General features: G+C 43.2%; 1 protein-coding gene and 2 long non-coding RNA genes across 3 annotated transcripts in view; 2 read left to right on the top strand and 1 right to left on the bottom strand.

Annotated features, from left to right (window-relative positions):
- The first annotated feature begins 997 nt into the window (after window positions 1–997).
- LOC128853356 (uncharacterized) lies at window positions 998–13,704 on the top strand. The gene is made up of 4 exons (XR_008451848.1): window positions 998–1,471; window positions 5,905–6,090; window positions 10,795–10,877; window positions 13,578–13,704. It is a non-coding gene; the product is annotated as an uncharacterized LOC128853356 (long non-coding RNA).
- Window positions 9,061–16,217, bottom strand: ARRDC4 (arrestin domain containing 4). The gene is made up of 8 exons (XM_054077583.1): window positions 15,527–16,217; window positions 14,052–14,118; window positions 13,619–13,766; window positions 11,672–11,774; window positions 10,710–10,966; window positions 10,024–10,186; window positions 9,310–9,464; window positions 9,061–9,201 (listed from the first exon to the last, which is right to left on the bottom strand). The coding sequence occupies exons 1-8, from the start codon at window positions 15,834–15,836 to the stop codon at window positions 9,145–9,147; spliced, it is 1,260 nt and encodes a 419-aa protein (XP_053933558.1). The 5' UTR covers window positions 15,837–16,217; the 3' UTR covers window positions 9,061–9,144.
- Window positions 16,180–22,550, top strand: part of LOC128853357 (uncharacterized) — a 44,839-nt gene continuing 38,468 nt past the window's right edge. Inside the window, exon 1 of the long non-coding RNA XR_008451849.1 lies at window positions 16,180–17,979. This is a non-coding gene — a long non-coding RNA (uncharacterized LOC128853357). The remainder of the gene's footprint in view (window positions 17,980–22,550) is intronic.

The following is a 22,550-nucleotide window of genomic DNA, read 5'->3' as shown; positions in this document are numbered from 1 at the left end:
GCCGTTGAATGAGTGGGAGGGATTGGTGCCTGCTCGAGCCTGTGGGTGATGGCTTACACTTCGGAAGAGCTGCACTACTGTAAATGGATGGAGAGTATGTGTGGGAGAGAAAAAACGAGGACAGTGAAGAAGCAAGCCTGGTTCATCCTGGACTGCCATCCTGCATTACGTTAAAACATCCCAGCCCTAGACTGATGATGTTGAACTTCTTGTCAGGCCATTCTCTATTCTGCTTTTCTCCTCCCAAAGCAAAATTTTTCTCGCAGCATGTGTTCAACAGTTGTGTTGCAGGCAGAGATGGTGATTCCCTTGAACTGTGAACTGTTGTAGGCACAGAAATCCTCTCTAAATAGCCTTGAAGTCATTTTCCTAACATCTTTGGACTGTAAGTGTGTGCCAGATCCCCATAAGGGCTGCTTGGCTGTGATCAAACAGAAGGCATAATGACAGGAGATGCAACTGATTACTGGTTGAAGGCGATCTGAGCAGAAGTGGGAGGTTGAGGTTTCGTGCAACTGCTGGTAGAGGTAGCGGTTGGAGTGGGGCTGGGGCAGGTCAGCCTGTGATGTGCACTAATGCATGTTGGGGGTCACACTATGACTCTGCTGAGCCCAGGGAGCAAAATATACAGATATGTCTTGAGCAGGACTCTGAGCCCCAATAGTGTTTGTTGTGGATCTGACAAACTTGCATTTGATAAAAAATTTTAAGCACAAATTGAGTGCAAAAGGGAAGGATGGTGCCCTTAGCACTGCCTGGACTTTCCTATCGACTCCCATGGTGCATAACCAACAGATTACCTGCTTTTCAGCATGTCCACACACCAGTACATGCCGTGTGTTGTGTTTGATAGTCAAGTGCTTTGCAGCTTGGTTTGGGCTTCTGCCTGGAAAAGCTATGTATCCGGCACCCACCCAAGAGCTATTTCTAGCAGGAGTTCCTAGAAGAAAGTGTGACAGCTTCAGGAAAAAACAAATTGCCAAATAATTCTGTAGAGAGCAGCAAATTGCTCCCCTTGTCCCAGCCCCAAATCCTAGTGAGAATTGGTACCAAATGACTTAATGAAGGCAACACCACTGGGAATCGACAAGGAAGCTTTAGAGTCCTGCATGAAATGTTTCATCACAGGCAACAGCCCATGCAAAAGGTCATGTGAGCTTTTTGTTCTTGTGACAAATCCTGTTGAAACAAACCCTGAGGACATGAAGACTCGATTCTCCAGTGACATGGTACAGTGTCTTTGAAGATGCCTCCACTATGTAAATAGTGATCGGTTCTTCAATCTCTTCCAGTCCTCAAACTTCTCTTGGGTTTGCTGCACCTCTTAAATGAAGGATCTGTTAAAGAAGAAAATACCTCTCTAGTATAACCTCTGACACCATTTATGTTGTGTGTTTATACAATTCAAACACTCCTTGCAGTTCTGCAATACCTTCACTGGTTCCACTCGCTGGACCACTAGTTGTAACAGGTACGAAATTATGGCTTTTTTGTTGCTTGCTTACTTTATACACCAGCAATTTCCTGGTTTAGATGTCCAGAGAGATTCTGTAGTCTTTAATTTAATATTATTCATAGATTTTATTGAGTATTAGTTAACTTTGTAAAGCACTTTAATGGGCAGCGTCTTTTTAATTATATATGGCAAAACCTATAGAAACAAAGGAAAATTGACCCAATTTGTTATAGCTGGTTTACCGAGAGCCCCTGAGGTGACTGAGCATCACTTTTCCTCTTTATTGTATTTCACACATTTCCCTGCTCCTGTCAGTTCAGATCACACTTAACTTCTCTTTCCTGAAGCAGCCCTCCCGTGCTGCCCCTTCTCACTCCAGCCCTGAGCCAAAACCCAATGTCTTCTCAGGTATTTCAGACAGGAGGAAGACGACTGGCAGAGTCTTGTTGATTTTTCTTTTCCTGCTGTGTATTGCTAACGTGCAAAATACTGTCATTCTGAGCGCTGCCACTTACTGCGAGCTCCAAACACTTTGCACGCAGTGCCTTCCCTGAAAGCACTTCCCTGGCACTCCTCTTGAGGCTACAGACCCATTGCTTGGTCTCACTGCTGTCTTGTTTCTCTGCTTTTCTTTGTCTCTCTGTCACGCAAACCTGTGAAATACAAGAGAAACTCTACCAGAAACAAGGGTGGACACCTCTCCTGCTGCAGCAGCCTGTGCTTGTGTTTCAGCTGGAGGCTGCTGTTGTCACAGCACTATCTCATCATAAAGTTCAGCTATTTCCTACAATCCTCTTAAAAAAACCTTTTAGTCCTGTTGAACTTGTAATTCCATTTCTGTTGTGAAAATGACCAGGAAGCATTTTCTACAACTGTACAACTACGTGGTGGCTGTATGACTCTGTATCGGCTCATGTATCTCCTTTGTGCAGCAAAGGCTGCCACGAGCATTGAGACAATCCATGCCCTTTTCAAGGTATCCATCAAACACTGTCTGGCGCATCAGTGAGGTGTGAGATAACAGCTCTGGTTTGTATAGTTGGAATATGTTTGAATATCAGCTACACCGTATCCTGGATGCAGCATTAATTAAGCAGAATGGCCCTGCTTCAGGTCCCAGTGGACGAGCATCCACATGGCAACTGTGAGCCTCGTCGGCAGCAAGAGATTAAGGATTTAATTGGCAGGGTTAATCTTCATGTCAGGGTTCGAAGTGAATTGTTAATTTGTTTGGAGGAGTGTAAAGTCCTCTCCCAGAGATGGCAGGTGGGATCACATGAGAAAAAGTCTGCAAAGCTGCCCTTCCTGAGGATCTTTCTATTTAACACCTCCTGCAAACAGACCTCTCCAATTCCTTGCCCCTGAAGTGTGAGACTCCTGCGTGGGGTCGGAGGAACAGGTTGTGCTGCTCGCGTGTAAGCTCACATCCCTGCAGACAACAGCACAGCTGCTCTGGGCCATGCGATGGAAGAGGGACTGTCTGCAGCTCAGGAAGGCCCCTTCGTGTTGTGGGTTTTCTTTTTGATCTTGCCCCGTTGCACTAAGCAGATCTGATTGCTGCACTGCAGGTACTGGATCAGGTCAACCAGCCCTTGGTCTCACTGCTGTCTTGTGATCTCACTTGTCTTGAGATCTCAGACTCAGGAAGGGATGTGCGGACACTAAAATGCTGCTGTTGGGGCAAGAGGTACCAGCCTTGCACACAGTGTGCGAAACATGATGGGTCTGTCTGGACACTAAACCCTCTCAGACACTTCTCTCCTCCTTCAGGACACTGCAGTATTAGAATCTGTCACACCACTTAATGCTTTTTCCTTTCTGCCCTCATTTTACACTCAGGACAGCAGAATATTTTCCATCTTAGTGTTCTTCTGATCTGTTAAGGCTAATGCATTGGTTATATCCCATTAAGATATAAAAGGATAAAAGCACTTCAGGGCTTAAATTATTTAAATTAAAATTTAACTTTTTGTCACTTGTTCTCTGTTATGCGCATTGATTAATCTAATTAGTTCAGCGATAAGAATCACTTTCTTCTCATGCCATGATCTGATCCATTGTGACCCACAATGTGATTCTAGATGTGACATCAACTAGGACTGGCCTATAAATAAACGTAGGGTCTTTCTGGATGTACAACAATCCTGTTTAGGACCTTGCACTCAAAATACTACCCTATTGACTCTGCTTCAGTTCCCACCACCAACTCTTACACCGAGCCTTTCATTTTCCTTGAAGAGGGGCTGAGGAAAGTCTCTGTTTTAGTTCCCCAAAACTGAGGCACCGCTCTTCACAACACACAGGCTCTGCGAGCTTTGACCTGAAGACTTGTATGACAGGAAGTCTGGTAGCAATTTTGGACTGATCAGCTGAGGTTGATTGGTAAGAAGTTGCTGTTATACTCCTTATATGGAATATGTGCTCCCTATTTTTTAAAACCCTTTGTGTGTGTGTGTATATATATATATATATCACACAACTCAGTACTGAAATACAGGTGCAATCACCTTCTGTTGCCTGCAACAGTGGTGAGCCACTGCTCTGTGCCCAACATCTAATTTACAGGGAAGATAATGCTGTACCAAGGTGCTGTAAAATAATGAGAGTTTTTCATAGCCAAAAATATTTGGCTGTTTTCATCCTACATATCTGGATTCTGTCTGTGCAAATGATGTGTCACCACATCTGAGAGCAAGTCCTGCCAGTAAATCACCAGGAGCTGGGGGCAAGTGGTTGGTTTTAGTGTTCAGATTAAGTTCCCTCCCAGAGGAGTTCTCGCTGCTTTGTCTGAGTCCTCTAAGACCGAGTACTTCTCCTTTCCTGCCCCACTTGTCCAGCATCCATCCCACAACCCCTACACCAATGACTGCCCACCACTTTCAGCTCTGTTCTCCTTCTGTTTGATGTCTTTACGCTGCTCTTCCTGCCCACGTGAGCCTACAGATCCTTCCAGCTTCCTTCCAGCAAGCAGTGTATCAATGAGCTGTAGAGGGGAAAGAAGGGCAAGGGTCTCCACAGAGATCTTGGACACTTAAGTACAGATGGAAACGTAGCAGACGGGCTGGTCTGATGCTTCGTGATGCTTTTTGTTAGCACTCAGCGACTGACAGCCAAAGTAAAATTAGGCCTGGCATGATACTTATTTGGGTATCCTGCACCTGACCACAGTCACTTGTTATTTGAGACCATGAGTATTAAGAAGAAACTCTGCCATTCATTGACACAACAAATATCTTGTGCATTTATATAAAAATGTTTTGGACTGCTCTGCATTCTTCAAATTATTTGAGGCAATCTCTTTGCAGGCATCCGTCAAGCACCAGCACTTTCTCCTGCTTTTACCTTGTGTTCCACGTTCTCTTCACCTTACAGGCAGCCAGATGGTTGAATATAAGCCAAAACTAAGAAGGATTTCCTTTTTTTTTTCTGAAGGGATGGGTGCTCAGAGGTTTATCAGTAATACAGTTGTACTTAATCAGATAGAGCCTGTCCTGTGTAACTAAGGCGGCCCACAGCGTGTTGCTGGCATAAGCAGCTACTCTAGGGAAGTCCCACTTGAGAAGCTATTTTGCGTTCCATGTAGAACTGTGCTTTGTGGGGGTTTTTTTCACTTATCATTATTAGTCAAGTGTCCTAGAACATCAATAATGTGATGTTGTAGTAGAGCTCTTGTGTACTAGTGTTTCAAATTAATCCTTTGGAAATGATGACGACTACATTATTTCGTCACCTTATCTCTGCTACATATAGAATTTTAATATTATAAGTGAATGACTGGGTTTATCATAGACCCAATTATTTCTTCAGAGAATCCATGTTGTGCCTGCAGTATCTGTATTGATGTTAACATATTATATAACCAGCTTTAGAAAATGCAGTAGTCTGAAAGCCTGTTCCCATGTCCCTGTGCTCACTCACTACCCTGAGTACTGAAAATCCACAGGATTTTAGGGGAAAGTAGGCATTTCTGCTGTGGGATTTTTTTTGGGGGTTAGTACAGCGATTTATTATCTTCAAATTGACTTTGTCTGCAAGCTGTGCTCTCCAAACGCTTCTTTATTGGTATACACTGTAGAGATTTTGCAAAATGAGTTAGATGTTCCCTTCTGCTGTTCAAATTGGGTGGTAAAGTAATGGAACGTGCCCCAGGTGTTCATTAAATGCTCTCTTTATGTGAATTGTGTTTCAGTGCAAACATCACAAGTGTCAGAACTGCAAATGTAAGCCTGCAGTACCTGCTCTGGCCCTGCGTGCAGAGCAATCGTTTACTACCTGTTAAGCAAATTTTATAGGGAATTATAGTTTGTCAGGAGAAATAGTCCCCTATAAAATTTAACAGCAGTGAAGTGGAATTGCTACTGTGAATTTAGGATATTTTAGGATCATTTAGTAAGAGACCTTTTAGAAACCCAAGTCCAGAAGTTGAGGTTTTGCATTTTCCTTTCTAGGAGTCACGACCCCTGCTGCAAGCTCCAGTGCTTGAACATGTGATGCTGAATGGCATCTTCACCTGGATTTTCCAAAGAGCTGCTTGCTGTCTTCCCTTGAAAGAAGAGTCAGAAAGAAGACATCAACTGTTTCTGTCTTTGGGAGTCAGGACCCTCACAGTTTTCATCACCTCCTCTATGGCTTAGGTAAGGTATGCGGTAGATAGTCTGTCATGTTTCCCTATGACAGGAGGTGCCCTGCTTTCACCATTCTCTATTATGGTTATACAGGATTTCTGATGTATTCAGATTGGTGAACTACACAGCAAAGATAATCTCATCTTAAGGAAACACAATAAAATAGCCTGCAAGATTAATACATGAAATGAGAAATCTCATTAGAGCGCACGTCCTGCCACTTCAATCATGGCAGGGCCAATACCTATGAGTAGGCCCTGTACATTACCCAAGAACTATAGGCAGGAACAGGCCACGTTTGATAAACTTGTTCCAGTTCTTGGCTATGACTACTTCAAAAGCAGTGACAGATGAAGGCAAAGTTCCCAGACCAGAAAATCATCAGACAGGTCTGTGTTCGAAGTTGGCAAAATACAGGTGTTTCTTGACACTGCAACCATTTGTTTTACAAATGCCAAAACAGAGATCAACAGCACAACGTAGGTTTGACACTTTTATTAACAAAGAACCCATAGGGCTCATTTATTAGTACAAAATACAATCATGTTCCTTTATGTTAAACAGATTTTTTTATTTATTTTGTCTCTTTTCAACTGTTTCACAGTTATCAAAACAAAGCCCCTGCATATTGAACTTATTATTGTGCAAACAGTAATTATTTTAAGGATAAATTTCTGCACTAAGCCGAGTGTCAAAGAGCAGAATTTAATCTTGTTTTCACCCCTCCTTTGAGGGGCCATGTGTGCTTCCTAAGAAACACACTCTAGTTGTTGGTCTTTTTTGCAGCAAACAATCTAAGGCCACAGTTTATCTGCAAATAAAAAAATTACTCAAATATTTTAGGAAAAAAAAAAAAAAAGCACATCTTTACCCTTCATGCTCATTTGCTTGACCATGTTTATTCCAGGTAGCACACATCACCTATCAGGTATTATAGTCCAAAAAAGCACCTGATATTCTTTAAGCTAGTATTCTGAATTGTTAACATGCAAGTTAATACACAGCCACATTACTTTTCAAGTAACTATAATGGCGGAAAATATGCTTGTTCCCTTTCCATGTGATGTGAATGAAAATCCTGCACTGATTGTATGGGCATGCCATCACTTAAAAAGGCATCAGAGCTACATCTTGAGACTTAATACTAATTTTCAGAATGTCCTTTCTAAGACATGCACTCAAATTTTGGTTAAAGCTGCATTTGCTAGAGAAGACAATACTTAAGTTGTGAATGAAAAAAAAAATAAATAACTGCAGTTTGGAAATATCAGTCAGTCCTTTACACAGATGGAAAAGTAACGTGAGGCAAAGTGCTAGAAATTAGACAATGTAAGGAAGTCATTCTAGAAGACTACTAAAAATATATGTCCATGTCTGCCTGTAGAAAAATCCCTGCTTCTTACATGAAGACAGATTTCATAAAAAAACATTTAAACTTCTTAAAACTGCAGTTATTGGTGAAATGAAGGAAACTCAATTAGTCTTGTAGTTATTAGAAAGTACAATGTTTTACCACACGAAGCACCGGGTTTTAAGCCTAAACCCTTCTGTAAGACATATGGAGTAGTTCTAGCAGTTCGAAATCCCCTGCAGGTTAGATTCGACTGTAAACGTGAGTACTGAGAATGCTGTGTTTCTGCTCCTTTAAGTGACCTGTTGATAGTGGCTTACTTATTCCAATTGATACTTGGCAGGAAGCAAACATTCTACTTTAAAGGAAGGCAGCACAAGGGCCAAGTAAAATGCTGTGCCTTCACTCTTAGCAGCAACAAACTCTCACTGTTCTAAATGACCTGAGGAAGAAAACATTAAAATATTGCACCAAACCAAAATTAAACAGTAGAAACAAACAAGACAAACAAAGAAACATGAACAAAAAAATAGTACGGATAGCAAATGACCAGTGCAGCCCCTGACAGTAGATCTCTAGACAAAAATGCAGGAGTAATGAAAAGCTTTGTGCCATTTCCAGAGGATTTTGTTCCCCTGATGCCTGCTTTCACTTCACTTATAAGCTAAGTCTATTCTGGGTATATTTACACCTCTCCTTATGCCTTCTATCTCATTCACTAACCACAGAAACCATTTAGGGTCCCTTTTAGAATCTTGAAGTGTACTGGAGCTTTTAACAAGACTTTTTTGGTCTCAAATCTGACCGTAAGTAAATATCCAAAACAGAGGTAGGCTTATAAAGGCTTCTGAATAAATAAGTATTGTCCATTTTGCTAAGTATACCTGCTGCTGGCAAAAGGATTCTCCCTTGCCATGCTTCCCCATATCATGCTATCCATAGGCTTAAGATGCAGAACTCACAGTAGAAGAGGCTAGAATAATTCCCTTAAAAAATCCCTTGAAAGAAAGCATAGTGCATAAGCTCTTAAAGTTCAGTTCTCCTTTTACATACTTGTGTCTTTCATTCAGTAAATGGTTGCCTTCATAATATTGCATAATAGCTATTCTGTCATCCATGATGTCTTTAAGATCATTATGAATGATGAAATAGTACCACTTGGCAGTTGTTAGAAGGGCAGGTTCTCATGGAATACAAAGTTAAGCTAGAGTGGAGATTTCACTCCCCATTTTTGTAGTGTTCCTTTCTTGAATGCAGACAGGGCCTAACGGAAGCCCCTTGAACACCGTAAACTTTTGGAAATGTTTTCTTACCCCACATTCTGTTCCACTACCCAAGTTCTACAACAGAAGTCCTCAAAATCAGTATGTGATTTCTTCCAGAGTGTTCCAAGCAAAATAAAAATTCTTCTCTTCAGAAGATCCTCACGTCTCCTCCTCGTACTTTATGTAGTATATCCACTTTCCAGAAAGCATTCAGTATTTTCAGCTACTTCAAGTATCCCAAGTGCAGCTGCTCCCGCAGTATCCTCTGTGCAGACAAGACTGGCAGATCCTCTTCCGTCACCAAACATGCTCATACCTCCCTCTTCTTGTACATAAACTCAAGTTTTGAAAAAGAAAAGAAAACTGTTTTCTTTGTAGCTGCACTACCAGCTTAAGCAGCAGAAAGATTAAGACATTCATCACAATGATGCTCATTACAAATCATCTTCAGAGCATGAATGAAACAGGCTGAACTTCTTCTACATCAGTTGGATGTGGATCAATCTACAGAGATAAGAACAGCAACAATTACTGCCTGTAACTCTTACATTTTTGTGTGTTATTTTTTTGCCATCTGACAATAAAAACACCACCTGCTGTTTATTTTTTTACCTCTGAATAAAGAGGCGGAGGCTGAAACCGGAACTCTTGTATGTAAGCAAACACAGGACAACACAATTGTTCCTCACAGTCAATTGGTGGTGGATAAGCAGGAACATGTCTGGAGGACTCTTCCTCAGACACTACATCAGCATAATTTGGTGGTGCTGAAACACAGAAGATTAACGTTACTGTCAAATACCAAATACTCACTCACAACAAGGCAACGTTAAGTATTACAGTATCCAACACCATGAAGATTGCATTTATTAAACATCACACTATTAACAAATTGTAATAAGTGCACTATACTCATAAATACTGTAACTAGCACTATGTTTTTAGTAAGCTTAGGTGATTGAGCAGGTACTCTAGAGATGCTTTTAGGGCTACTCCAGCAGCAAGCCTGTGTTGTACCAAGATATACTCAGTTGTGATTAACCTTCTGGTGTCTACATCTGAAATAGAATTCCCACTATCAGAAGTTAGTTATTTCAAGATTCAGCTGAAAGTAGTCAGATATGGGTAGGGAGACTTGAGAAATGCTGTAATTATGGTATCCCCACACAATCCTTTTGGGTCTTGACTTAGATTTGTGTGCCTCACTTCTCATAAGTCATCCTTTAATGGCTCACATTCCCAGTAGTACCCTTAAACTGCCACTGCTACCCCGTTCGGTTGCAGGCAGTACTGTGCTGTATAATAAAAGAGTTCAATATGTATTACCTTCAGGGTGTTCTGGCATGGTCAGTGCCAGCCAACTCATATCCATACTAAACTGGCTGGTAATGCTGGAATTTCTGCTTGAAAATCCAATACATGGAATAGTGCCAATCACCAGCGGCATTTCAACCATCAATTTCTTAGCACCAGGAATATGGACATACACCTATGTGACAATCCACGAATGAAAGAAAAAAAACATCATGAGACCCCATGCTGGTCCTAGAAGCTACCCTACTCGCTATACTGCAGATTGTTTAAAAATTAGAATTTTTCTCATCCCAGATACGTATAGCTAATATCCTGTCAACGTCCCTTATTTTCCTTAATTTCCTTCTTTCTGTGCCTTGTCTCTAGATGACATTTAAAAAAAAAAAATACAAACCAGGCTGACAAAACTAATTATACACTTGACTTTCAGTTCCATCTTCCCAATTTTTTAAAGAATCACTAGAGGAACCTGTTCACCTTCAACTACTTTCCCACAATAACCTCTGCAGGTCTAAAACTAAGCTCCTTCTTCATCAGAAACCATTTTTGCATTTTCCCCATTATTCCTATCTTTCCACTTCAAAATCTTTTAATCATCTTTAACCTGTATGATATAGGATATTTATTTATATTTATTCTGTTCCCAACTCAATGGAGCATTCAAAAGTACATCATCTGTAATGAAAATCCATACTTACAGCTAATGAATATTCTATCCTAATAATACAGCAGTCAAGTATAGACGGGGATACAGGTGGGATTTTCAGAGTTTTCCCATTCCAGGTATCTGTACTCCCAGAGGCAATATGGTTTCCTCGGACATTGGCAACCATCTGACGGAAAGTTTTTGTCTTCCCATTGGCCAGGTAAGTTTGTGTTTGGAAAATGGCAGCTTTTGGAACAATCAGACGAGACGAGCAGTTCTCAATTTCTGCATAGATTGGTATGGCCTCCCCTTAAAGACAGAAAAAGTTCAATGAATAATTTGTATTTATCAACTTTCCTTTGGGAGTGTCAAAGCATGTAATGCAGCACGTACATCATCTGCAATGTTATGAGAACAATACTTGCAGTTTCCTCAAGCTAGGGTTTTTTTTTTTTTTTGGCAGAGTGGTATCCAGGCAGAATTATAGCCACCTACTGCATTTTATGTATAAACAATGATTCATTTTGAAACATTAAGCATAATATGAACAAGCTATAAAAGCTTTATTTGCAAATTACACACCAATCTTCCTTTGATTTAGTACTAACTGAATTTCAGAATGTTTTATTTCCTCAATTTATCTGAGGTTACCGAGACAACAAAGAAGTTGCTAAAGCTCATTCGTACAGAAGTGTAAGCTTACACAAAGAGGACATAAAAACCTAATTACATTCCCAATTAGTTATTTTATCCCAAATAAAAACATTTTGTTCTTTACATGGCTTTTTGGTAAGATTACTGACTAACAAGACTTCTTTTCAATTTATATTCCCAAGGGGGAAGCGAGAGGCAAGGCAAGATCATTTTTATTAAGACAAGTTCGTGCAGATCTCAATATACTACCTACTAAGCAGAGCTATTCTTTCAACTATAAAGAATATAGTTTCACAGAGATAAAAAAAGCAACCCTATTAGCTGTTTAATAGTCACATTTTTTAAGATAACTACTCTTACCATTACAGTATCCCTTCCTCTCGATTTTGGCACTGAGAGACACTGGCCCAGAGGTGAAAAACCAACAGCCAATCATCTTCTCTTGACTTCTTTGAACCGGTGTCTACAAAATATAGTGTTTTTCATTTTATGGCATAGATCTATCAATCACTTGCAGTTTAATGTTATACATATCGGTCATTGCAATCTAGCTCTAAAGTCCACCTGATGTGAATCACTGTACTTCACTAAGTAACTGGAGTTTTGCCACTGTATCAAATGGAACCAAAGCTTGGCTATCTGAACCTAAGACTGTTCTAAAATCCCAGTCTGCATTTAGATCCTATCAACCACGTAACAGTGCAACCAATGTGCATTTGAATGTAATAAGTCTTCAACAAGATTGACTTAGCAAGTATTACAGGTGTGACTTTTCAAATGTCTAATGGAGTACTACAGTATTTGTGTATTCATGTTCCTCAGCATGGAAGAATGCAGAATTAATTTCATCTGCAAGCAACTAATAGTTAAATAGGTAAACTGTTTTCCCCTTTGTAATCTTAAGAAAAGACAAATGTATACACACTGAGCTACAGTGATGCATCTTCATAAATGCAAGCCCCAGAAGCCCCCAGAAATTTTGACTCATGACAAAAACCATTGTAATTTTTAATGGAGCACTGTCACATTAGATGACTGTCACATTGACTGTAGAATTTTCATTAGAATAAACTTACAACCTACAAGTACAGGCCAAGAGTCCAAGCTAGGATTCAAGCTACTTAAAATGACTTACTGGGCACTGTTATCCAGTCAATGCAATTATCAAGTCTAAAATTTGTCATGTTCTGCACTTTTTTGGTGGTAGCTTTGGAATCCATCAAGACAGGCACCGTCTGCTTTACGTGCCCTACAGTCCTCTCCTTCACAATATCTTTGGCATTCTCTATCCTTGCAGAATCTGGATAGATGTCTTTGTACTCCTAACGTACACCATCAAATATAAAGATTATATTCTGCCTACAGATGTCACTGCCAAATACTTCTCTAAGGTCTCTCTAGAAAGATTAAAATGTAAGCATATAAAGAAGAAGAAAACCCTGCTCAAAACATCTCTTAGCTACGTTCGCATCATGATGAAATGTTAAAATTATCCTAGTAAAATAAAATAGAAATTACTCATTTTTTTAAATAAAATAGAAATTACTCATTCATATTTAAATGAATAACCATTTAGATCCAGTTGCTATCATGAAAGTGCAAGGTATAATTTTATATTATTTTCATAATATGGGTTGTGATAAAAGAATCCAGCTCATTAGCTTCCATCTTGCCTATTTTCTCATTACTTAATGCCTGATCTTTCTTATTACTCTACAGTATTTCTAGTGATTATCAGAAACTCAATGCTTTAATGTGGCCAAATCTGTCATAAGAAAATAACTGAAAAGATCTCTGAAGCAGCTGCATGCACATACTTAATGTTAGAAAACGACATGCAAAATGCAAGGATACGTAACATAATGGTTAGAGCATAAATGACAGGCTGGGCATGATTAATACTCTTCTATAATTACTGTTCCTCAACCTACTATTATTGTAGAGTTTAGGACACGGCAGCCCTGTGAATGTAGTTGCTCTGGTAAGAGTAACTACTTTATGCTTGTGCATTATTATTATTAAGCCTTATTTATGCATCTGAAGCCTGCATAACTTTTTGGCAAGAGCATCTCTGCCAGCAGGGATGTAATCAATGGTATTAAAAAAAGCCACTCTGTTTGCTATTCACACAACCTAAGATCATCTATTTATAGATAAAAGCTTAGACAGCTTATATGCTTTCAGAAGTCAGAAAATGACACTCCAGAATAACATGGAAATGGTTATGGCTGGATGTGAATGCTTCTTGGAAATGATTTTTTTGCAGCTGGCTTTAAAGGAGGGAGGAGGAGTGGAGGATCCTCTTACCAATAGAGCTGGTGAGCTGATGTCGATATGGCTAATGACCTGAAGCTCTGTCTGAACGCTTTGATCAGGCATCGTGGGCCTCTCCAGAACAGCTTTCACATAGTACTGAATACTGCCATACTTCCCAGTAAAAGAGGTCACCAAAGGTCTGAAACAAGCAGTTATGAAAGCATTACCATAGGTTTATAACTCAGTTCCAAACATGAACACTTCCTGTGTACATAAATGTTTACTAATTTACAGCTTGTGCTTGTAGGGCTTCAGGGAAACTGAAGCAAACAAGGCAGTCTGTGTGGTGGTTGATTAAGACAAACATATAAAGCTGACCTATCAGTTTGGTATTAAAAAAAATACAAGTCAAATTACATTAAGTTCACATCCCACAACGAGCAATGCCCAGCACAATCCCTTCAGGTTGGATTATTTAACTTACTCTTGAGGGAGTTGAAAGCTGAACGGAAATTCATGTCTTCCATCTAGAAGAATTAAGTTTTCCTCACCTGTAGCATAAAAATGAATAGTATGTTTTAGTTATTCCATAAATAGAAGAACAAAGCAGACTCTTTTATAAGTTATTTATGTATAAAAGCACCCAGATGCAAAGGACTAGGAGAAGTTTTTATTGATCCCAGTGGGTTCTGGATTGGAGCCCATGCTTTATTTATGCTGCGATGTAATTTCAATGAAAAAGCAAGGAAACATGGGGACCTTCAGTTTCAGTTCAGGACTCTGGCCAATTTCTAATCCAAAATGACTTTTGGAAAGCATAAAGGACAACGATTAATCTACTTTTTCAATTAAAGTGATTTTTTTTGTGCTAAAAAGCTGCAACTTAAGATCAGTATTATGAAATATTATCAATATCTAAATAGAGGATCTACTGTAGTACAATTTTGAAGGCCTCAGTTTACTTTCTCCTACAGATAACCCGTGACTTAGAAATGCCATTTCCCTTCACTTTTCCAGTCCTGCTGCGGCAGCCGAGTGACAGAAGTGCCACCCAGACCCACACAACAAAATCCTCCTGGTTCCTTAAGCCATGGCGAAGGGAGGCCGCCTGCTTCCAGTTTCCCAGGGGAGGCTGAGGGGGCACCGACACAGCACAAGGAACAGAGCTGCGGTCTCCCCCGCGGGCTCTGCCCGCATTTCCCAGCCGAGACGAAGCCTCCCCCGGACACACGCGTGGGGGCTGCGGCTGGCACAGGGGAGGGCTCTCCCTGCTCACGGGCACCCCCGGGCTCCGCACCCGATCCTCCTCCTCGGAGGTTTCAGCCGCTCCCATCTCTGGGGCGGGCGTGGGCGCCTTCCCGCGGGGGGGGACTCGGCCCCGGTGCGTCCCCCCACACCCCCGGGGTCCCATCCATCCCCCGGGTAGCCGGGAAGGGATTCGGCCCCCATGTCCCGTCCAGCCCCGGGGGAGGGCTCAGCCCCCGTGTGTCCTCCGTCTCCAAGGGACTCGGCCCCCGCGTCCCCCCTCCCCATCCCCCGCCCCGGGGAAGGTGGGAAGGGACTCAGCCCCCGTGTCCTGTCCATCCACCATCCCCGGTGTGTCCCCCCCATCCCCGGGGCAGCCAGGAAGGGACTGGGCCCCCGTGTTCCCTATCGCCGGTGGCCCATCCAGCCCCCAGCTTCGGGAGAGCCGGGAGGGGACTCGGCCCCCGTGTCCCCCCCTCCATCCCCACGGGATACGGGAGGGGTCTCAGCCCCCCGTGTCCGATCCATTCCCCATCCCCGGGGGAAGGCTCAGCCCCCGTCCGTCACCATCCCCGGTGTCTCGTCCATCTCCCACCCTGGGGGAGCCAGGAGGGCACTGAGCCCGCGTCTCCCCCCTCCCCATCCCCAGGGGAGCCGGGATGGGACTCGGCCCTCGTGTCCCGTCCCCCCGTCCCCGGTGCCGCCCCCGCTCACCTCCGGGCGGGTCCCGCAGGAGGTTCTGCCGGATGTCCAGGTACGGCACCTCGGCCTCCCGCCGCGGCCCCAGCGCCCTGCCCGCCGCCCCGGACACGGCTCCCGAGCTGTCGCTCCAGGCGACGCGCGCCCGCCCCACGGCCTCGAGGCGCAGCCCGCGCAGCGGCAGCGGCCCCGCCAGCTCCAGCAGGACCCTCCCGGACACCGCGTCCCCGCTGCAGTAGCCGCCGCCGCGCTGCGCCTCGTCCTCCAGCACCAGGGCCAGCGTCTTCACGGCGCCGGGGCCCGGGCCCGGCCCGGCGGCCGCCATAGCTCCCCGGCTGCGGGGCGGGGGGGGGGGGGGAAGCCCCGCGCCCGCCGTCGACGGTCGCTTTAAAACCCGCCCGTCTCCGCCGGCGCCCGCAGAGGAAAGTCCCGCCCCGGCTCGCCGCTCGTTGGGCGCCTCCGAGCTCTGCGCCCCGCGATTCGCCGTGCACCGCACCGCCTCCGGATTGGCAGCCAAGGGGGGGGCGCACGCGTCTGTTACGTCACGGTGCGTGATCGCTGCGCCGGAGCCAATCGCAGGCGAGCGGCCGCGCGTGGACAGCACCGCGATTGGCCGGGCGGCCGCGGCCCCCGAGAGCGAGCGCCAATGGCGCCGCGCGGCCGCCACGTGCGCAGCCCGTGCATAAACAGGCGGGGCGGGGGCGGCGCTCCCAGCCTGGCCCGGTACGAGGCTGTGGGCTCTGCCCCGGCGGCGGCGAAGGGGGAGGGTTCTCCGTCAGTCTGTGGACTGAACGGGGATCGCAGCGCCGGCGCGGGGGCTGGGCAGGGAGGGGGCTCTATTCAAGTTTTCGTGATTGATGGAATAGTTTGGGTTGAAGGGACCTTAAAGCTCATCTAGCTCCATACCCCCTCTAGTTCCACCTCCCACCGGCTCAGGCTGCCCAAGGCCGCATCCAGCCTGGCCTTGAACGCCTCCAGGGATGGGGCAGCCACAGCTTCCCTGGGCAGCCTGTGCCTCACCGCTCTCATCATGAAGAAATTCTTCCTAACGTCCAGTCTAAATCCACTCGTCTCCAGTTTATACCCATTGCCTGTAGTCCTATCACCACAGGCCTTTGTGAACAGTCTCTCCTCAGCTTTCCTGTACCCCCTTCGGGTACTGGAAGGTCGCTATAAGGTCTGCCCGGAGCCCTCTCTTCTCCAGGCTGAACAACCCCGACTCTCTCAGCCTGTCCTTGTGTGGGAGCATGGAGGTCTTCCTCAAATCAAGCACACTGTAAGGAATTTGTCACCTTGAATTATACAGAAAGCAATACGTTATTCATCAAGCAACTGATCACATATTTACATGTAACTAACAAATGCCATTCCTTGCAGCATCTGCAGGTGCTCCAAGGGGGGTCTCTAGGGGCATCTGGGGGTCACCACCCCAAAAATTACCTGCCAGCTTCATCTACCGGTCAACATCCTTCCAAATTTTGACTCGGTACATAAATCACTGGCTTGGAACTTCCTGGTTTGTTGATATTTCCAGTTCCCAATCCAAAAGCCATGCTCATAATTTGCGTTATTATTTCCAAACACTTAGTTCCCTCACAGCTGAACAAACTTTATCTAGAAGTACATGTTCCCATCATACAAAAATCCAAAAGATAGTAATTACCTGGGACCCATCTTGGGTAAGTCTCCTCTCTGATTATCCTAAGATATTTTTAAGATACTTAAAAGTATCATGGGCTTTTACCAACACCCTGATTCAAGAGCGACATAAATGTTCCCGTATGAAGATTCTATAGGAAATACTTGGAAGATTCATCTGCTAGTATAAAAGCACATTTTGCTGTTATTTCCAGTTTTTAAAACTATGAGTTTAGGAGAACACACAGAACCTGTAGGAAGAGCAGAAAATTGTGACTGTGTTGATACATGAGTATGGGCGGATCCAGCTGCCCGAGAGGGCTGAGGCTGCTACAGCCCCATGTCCCAGACACAGCAATGGTCATGTTACAAAACAAAATGCATGTACTGGATGGATACTAAAATAAGTTCAGTTCTAGGAAGTATCATATTTTATGATTGCCCAAGCTGACAGTCGTTCACTTTCCTGAAGGTGTGTGCAGTGAGTGATATGCCAGAATGTCCATTGGTAACTAAGGAGTCATTACCTGGCCCAAGTCACCTGCCTGCTTGAAGCTTCTGACACCTGCATCTTCCTGCATTCCTCCACCCCCTGGAGCTCTGGAACGCACCAGCCTGCTGCTTCTCAGCTGACTCAGTTAATTACTGAAATTAGCCAAAAATTTCTTCCAGGCTCAGAGCCTTGGCTTTTAAATAACTGACAAGATAAGGTCAAGTTCCTCAGTATCCCTGGCATACCTTTGTGAGGTCCTGTCCCAAGAAACATAGGCTCATATTCAGAGTTACTTCTGCGATGGAGCTTGTCCTTGCCACCCTTTGTTGGTAACAAGGTAATGCTCATCTCTCTGTTAATTGATAATAAGGTGGGTAAATGTAAGGTGTTTATAGATGGGGTGAAATCACAGGCTTCATTTGGGCTCTTGGCTGTGGGTTCCCCAGCTCATGATGAACTACATAGCTAAAGAAAATAAAGCAATGATGCTTGGCTGAGTATTTAAAGAATTTTTCGATATTCATCTCCCTTTGTGCTTTTTGAAATGTTTTGTATAGAAATTTCAAATGTTGCATTATAGTTGGGAATTGTGTGTAAAATCGTGCTTTGTTATATTTTTAGTTCACTTGAACTAATATGGTTTGAATGTCTAATTTTGCATAAATCTTTTTCTTATATCCGTTTTTTGCATTAACAAGTATCAGGTTAGTTTTGTAGCTAACCAACAGAACATGTTTGGATGTGCGTACTGAATATTTGCTTATTTGCCAAGTTTGTTTAGGTGCAATGTGTGTATGCAATTTCCTGCAACTGATTTTGAAAGTATGATACTTAGAAAGGAGAAAAAAAACAACAAACCCTCAAATCTCACACCTCCCTTTTTTCCTTGTATGAATTAGATCCTACATAAAAGTAATTAATTCTCATATGGATATTATGTATCCATTCAAACGTTGCTTTCTCTTTATTCTTTGCAAGTGCAAATGAGCTAGATAGGGAAATGAATAAACACAGACAATTGCATATGAAACAAAGCATTATACAGAATTAGTGAGAGTAAAGAAGCTGGAATAGCTTGAACAATTAGCCCATAAAGGACACAATTAATAGAAATGGTCTGTTGCAGTCAGATTATACAGATGTTTGTTTGCCCTTCACTATACTTACGTTTTCATCAGGATTCCAAGACCAGAACTTGTTGAAATTACCGTGGAGCAATGTGTTTTCTCACCCAACCAGCCTGAGAATACTTTCTCGTGCATGAGGCAGTTTAACTGACCAACCCAATCATATTGTAGCGTGAGTAGTGTAAACCACTGCACTGCTATTTTAGTCTCTGATAAGCCAGAAGGAAGGAACAGAAGATGAATGCTCAGACAGTGTGGGTGTATGTGTGACTGGATATTTGTGGGTGGGTGTATGTGTGAAAGAGCAAGAGATATATTAACACGCTTGATTATATTTTCATTTCACTTATTTTGCCACTTTATGAAGGACTATGTAAGAAAGAGCTGCCTGAACAAGTTAATTAATGCACAAGATTAGCCTATAAGAGTAAAGAATACACAAAGAAAAGTCTTATTTGAGGGTATCCATAAAGCAGGGAACAGCTCTATCGATAATCTCAGACATGAAGATGCAGGAACCAGGAGAACATCTTCCTGCAGCAGCTGGTAATATACTAGCTCTGCTGATTAGTTTGGAAAGGACTGCTGTAGTCAGATCACTGAATTTAGATGGCTTTGACAGTCTCTAGATGTAGTAATTATTTTTAACTCATCTCAGTGCACATATTGAAAATAAGTTATCAGGACTTTAACCTGCTGAAAGAGTTTTTAAAAGTATTGTGTAGATTCCAAGTCTCCACAAAGGGAAGGACACCTGATATATAAATAACTGTTTTTGTGGAAGATACAAGGTAAGAAGTGGTCTTAGCAGCAGCGACCTCTGCCAAGAAGGTCTCTGTTTTTCAGGAATCCAAGCTATTACTAAAAAGGAAGTGAAAAGCTTGATCAGTATCTGTTGTCCTCTTCCTGCTAGAAGGGAATTGAGACTGAGCTCTTAACCATGAGTCAGGCTTCAGCGCTAGGAGTTTGCCAACTAAGCCTTTCTGATCTTAATAGCCTGACAGTTTAGGGACTAAACAGCTATTTCTGCTACTGGAGGAGGACTTTGAAAAGTGTTTATAAGGGCTGCTAACAGCTGATTTACACACTGTGGATTTCTTATTTGAGATTGCTGTACTATAACATCCATTCATGTGTCTTTCTTATCTGGTACAAAACACAACGGACAAAAAAACCCCTGGTGACTGAACTGCAGTTCTTTGTGATGGAAGAGCCATGAGATATGCTCACAAAGTTGGTGGGAAGTATGTAAACCCCATACTGACCTTCTTTCTGCGTGCTGGGGAGGATTTGCCCATATACCTCAACATTTTTTTCTGCAAATACTCTCAAATATCTCAGCGGGTCTGACAGGTGTTAGAAAGTAATTGAGTGAGAGCAATGTTTGCCCCTGGAAGCAGGTATTATGAACTCCTTTTTAAGTCCCACAGAAGCTCTCAGAATGTAGGGACTTGTTGCCAGATATTCAGAAATTCTCTCTCTGGATTTGTTCATGGAGTCAGGACAGGGCGAGATGGGATGCCATTCCTTTCTTTCCCTAGTTTCTGCCTGGCCTTTTACCAGTGAGTTCCTTTACCAGTACTGTGACAAAAATGCAGCCCTGGAGCAGAGTGTGAATTCTCCCTGGTGCTCCCAATCAGCACTAGAAGGCAACTAATAGGTGTTGGTGATGCTGTCACGTACAGTTTTTTATTGCTTTTATTCTATTACCAGTAATTGAAAGGTCAGCCAAATTTTTCTTACACAATTAAGTGACATTTACAGATTGGAGATTCAAGGAGCCGGAGATGCTTTTCCAAATGCTGCTGCAAACACAGCGCCCGGCTAGTCTGGTGTGTCACCACTGCCAATCTACAAATCAACAGTGAGCATATTTTTAAGAATCATGCCGGATGTGTTGCATTGAGAAAAGCAAATCCTGAGATACTGGCCCAGAAATCACAAGGTGCATGTTTTATCTCAGCAGGGATTTGTTCACACAAGCTGTCAGAAAAGCACAGTCATCTTGAAGGCCAAAAGACTCATTTCAATACAAGCTTATGTCTGGAAATGGAAGACCACAAATGACGATAGAACAGCTGAGGTAGGAAATCTGAGGCAGAGGAGAGACAGTGTAGGTTGGATTAGGCTGGTGACTGAGAACCAAACTGTAAGGCCTGATGTGCTGAGTGCATGGTTCATACAGATGCCTCCTACCCTATCCTTACCTTTGCAGGGGTGGAGAGGTCTGTCTCATCCCTGGGTCTAGAGGCCTGTTTGGAGGAACCGGTTGTGGTGCAAAGTATAAGGTATCCTTTCCACTTCAAGTGGCAGCACAGTGCCAGGACATTCCTCTTGCCTCCAGATGAACATTGTCTCATGAGGTGACAGCAGCAGGCCTGCCCATAGGACAAGGGTCCCCATACTTAGTTCCTAGGCCAACACATTGGCATTGCGTCCCAGCATGTGATGGACCATCATGTTGTTTCATACAGTGGTAAAGCAAACATTTGAGTGATCTGTTGTTTGCTTCAATATTTATATAGTGAATCAGATTGCAGGAGCTGTTACAGCTTGTTCTCTTACATAAAAGTGGTCTAAATCCAGCACTCAGCTGGGCAGCAGGGACTGCTTCAAGGTGGCTTTGGATGTTTACAACTACTACAGGCTTTGCAAGGAGCATGAGTAGAGCAAAATGGATGTGGTTAGAACATCCCTTCATCCTGGTGTCCCCTGAGGACAGAAAGATTTATTTGGGTTAGTAGCACTTGCACAATTAAAGTGGCTTTCTGGAAGTGCTCCTCTGGAGGAAGAGCTTCCTACAATTGTAACGTATACCCCTCTGCATTTCAGTGACTCTGACTTCAAAGCAAGGTGGTCAGGAATATTCCTATAAATATCTGATACAGAGGGAGGATACAGATTTCTGTTGTTGAATCAACTCTGAAACAGCAGCTGCATTATTCATGTGTGGATCGTGGTTTGGTGTTCCAGCTCAAGGGAATGAATAGCCAGAAAGGGAAAGGGGAATTAACAAACTCATTTGGGTTCTTAGTTATGTGCTGCTTTAGCTGGTTTCTACTATGGGCTATAATTTGAGGGTTTTGAGGGCTTTGTAAAGTGTCTTTTAAAAAAAAATTTAAACTTGGGATGAACCTGAATCTCTTACCAGAAAAAAGCACACTGAAGGGAAGTGTGTGCCTGGATCTGAACTCATCTTTTGGTAGATGAGTTCCTGTAAACAGGAATGTGTACCGTGTGGTGCCTCTCCAGCCTTACCAGTTCACAGCAAGGAATGATGTGGGATCATATCTCAGAGGAAACACAGATGGCATATTCAAAATCTTTGTAAAGATAGTTCCAAGTGTGCTCTTTGCCGGACAGTGTTTGGTTGAAGCAGTTGCCCTCATGGCTGTGTGTGGCTCTCCGTGTGCTCCATCAACAAAACAATTAACTGATGTAGAGGTGCTCCACGTGAAGTGATTTTTTTTTTCACAACTCCATTTCTGATGGCTGCTGTTGTCACCCAGGCATAGGAAAGATATTATTTCAGCAGAAAACAGAGATAATGGAATGCTTTATGTCAAAAGGGAAGGTAGTGTAAGAAGTACAGTGAGTGGAAAGTGCAGTCAGCAGCCTGAGATAACCCGAGTGATCGGCAGGAAGCAGCCCGGGATCGCAGTCAAGCTCTGCTGATGGGAACGCATGCTTTAACTTAGAACAGTGTTATTTGGCTTTTGCCGCTACTTAAGCATGGTTTGCAATTTAGACACTGTATGATTCTGCCCTTAAAGATGTGTGT

The sequence above is a fragment of the Cuculus canorus genome, chromosome 12 (genome assembly GCF_017976375.1).
Source record: "Cuculus canorus isolate bCucCan1 chromosome 12, bCucCan1.pri, whole genome shotgun sequence".
Taxonomy (NCBI): domain Eukaryota; kingdom Metazoa; phylum Chordata; class Aves; order Cuculiformes; family Cuculidae; genus Cuculus; species Cuculus canorus.
This window is presented reverse-complemented; position numbering and strand designations above follow the sequence as displayed.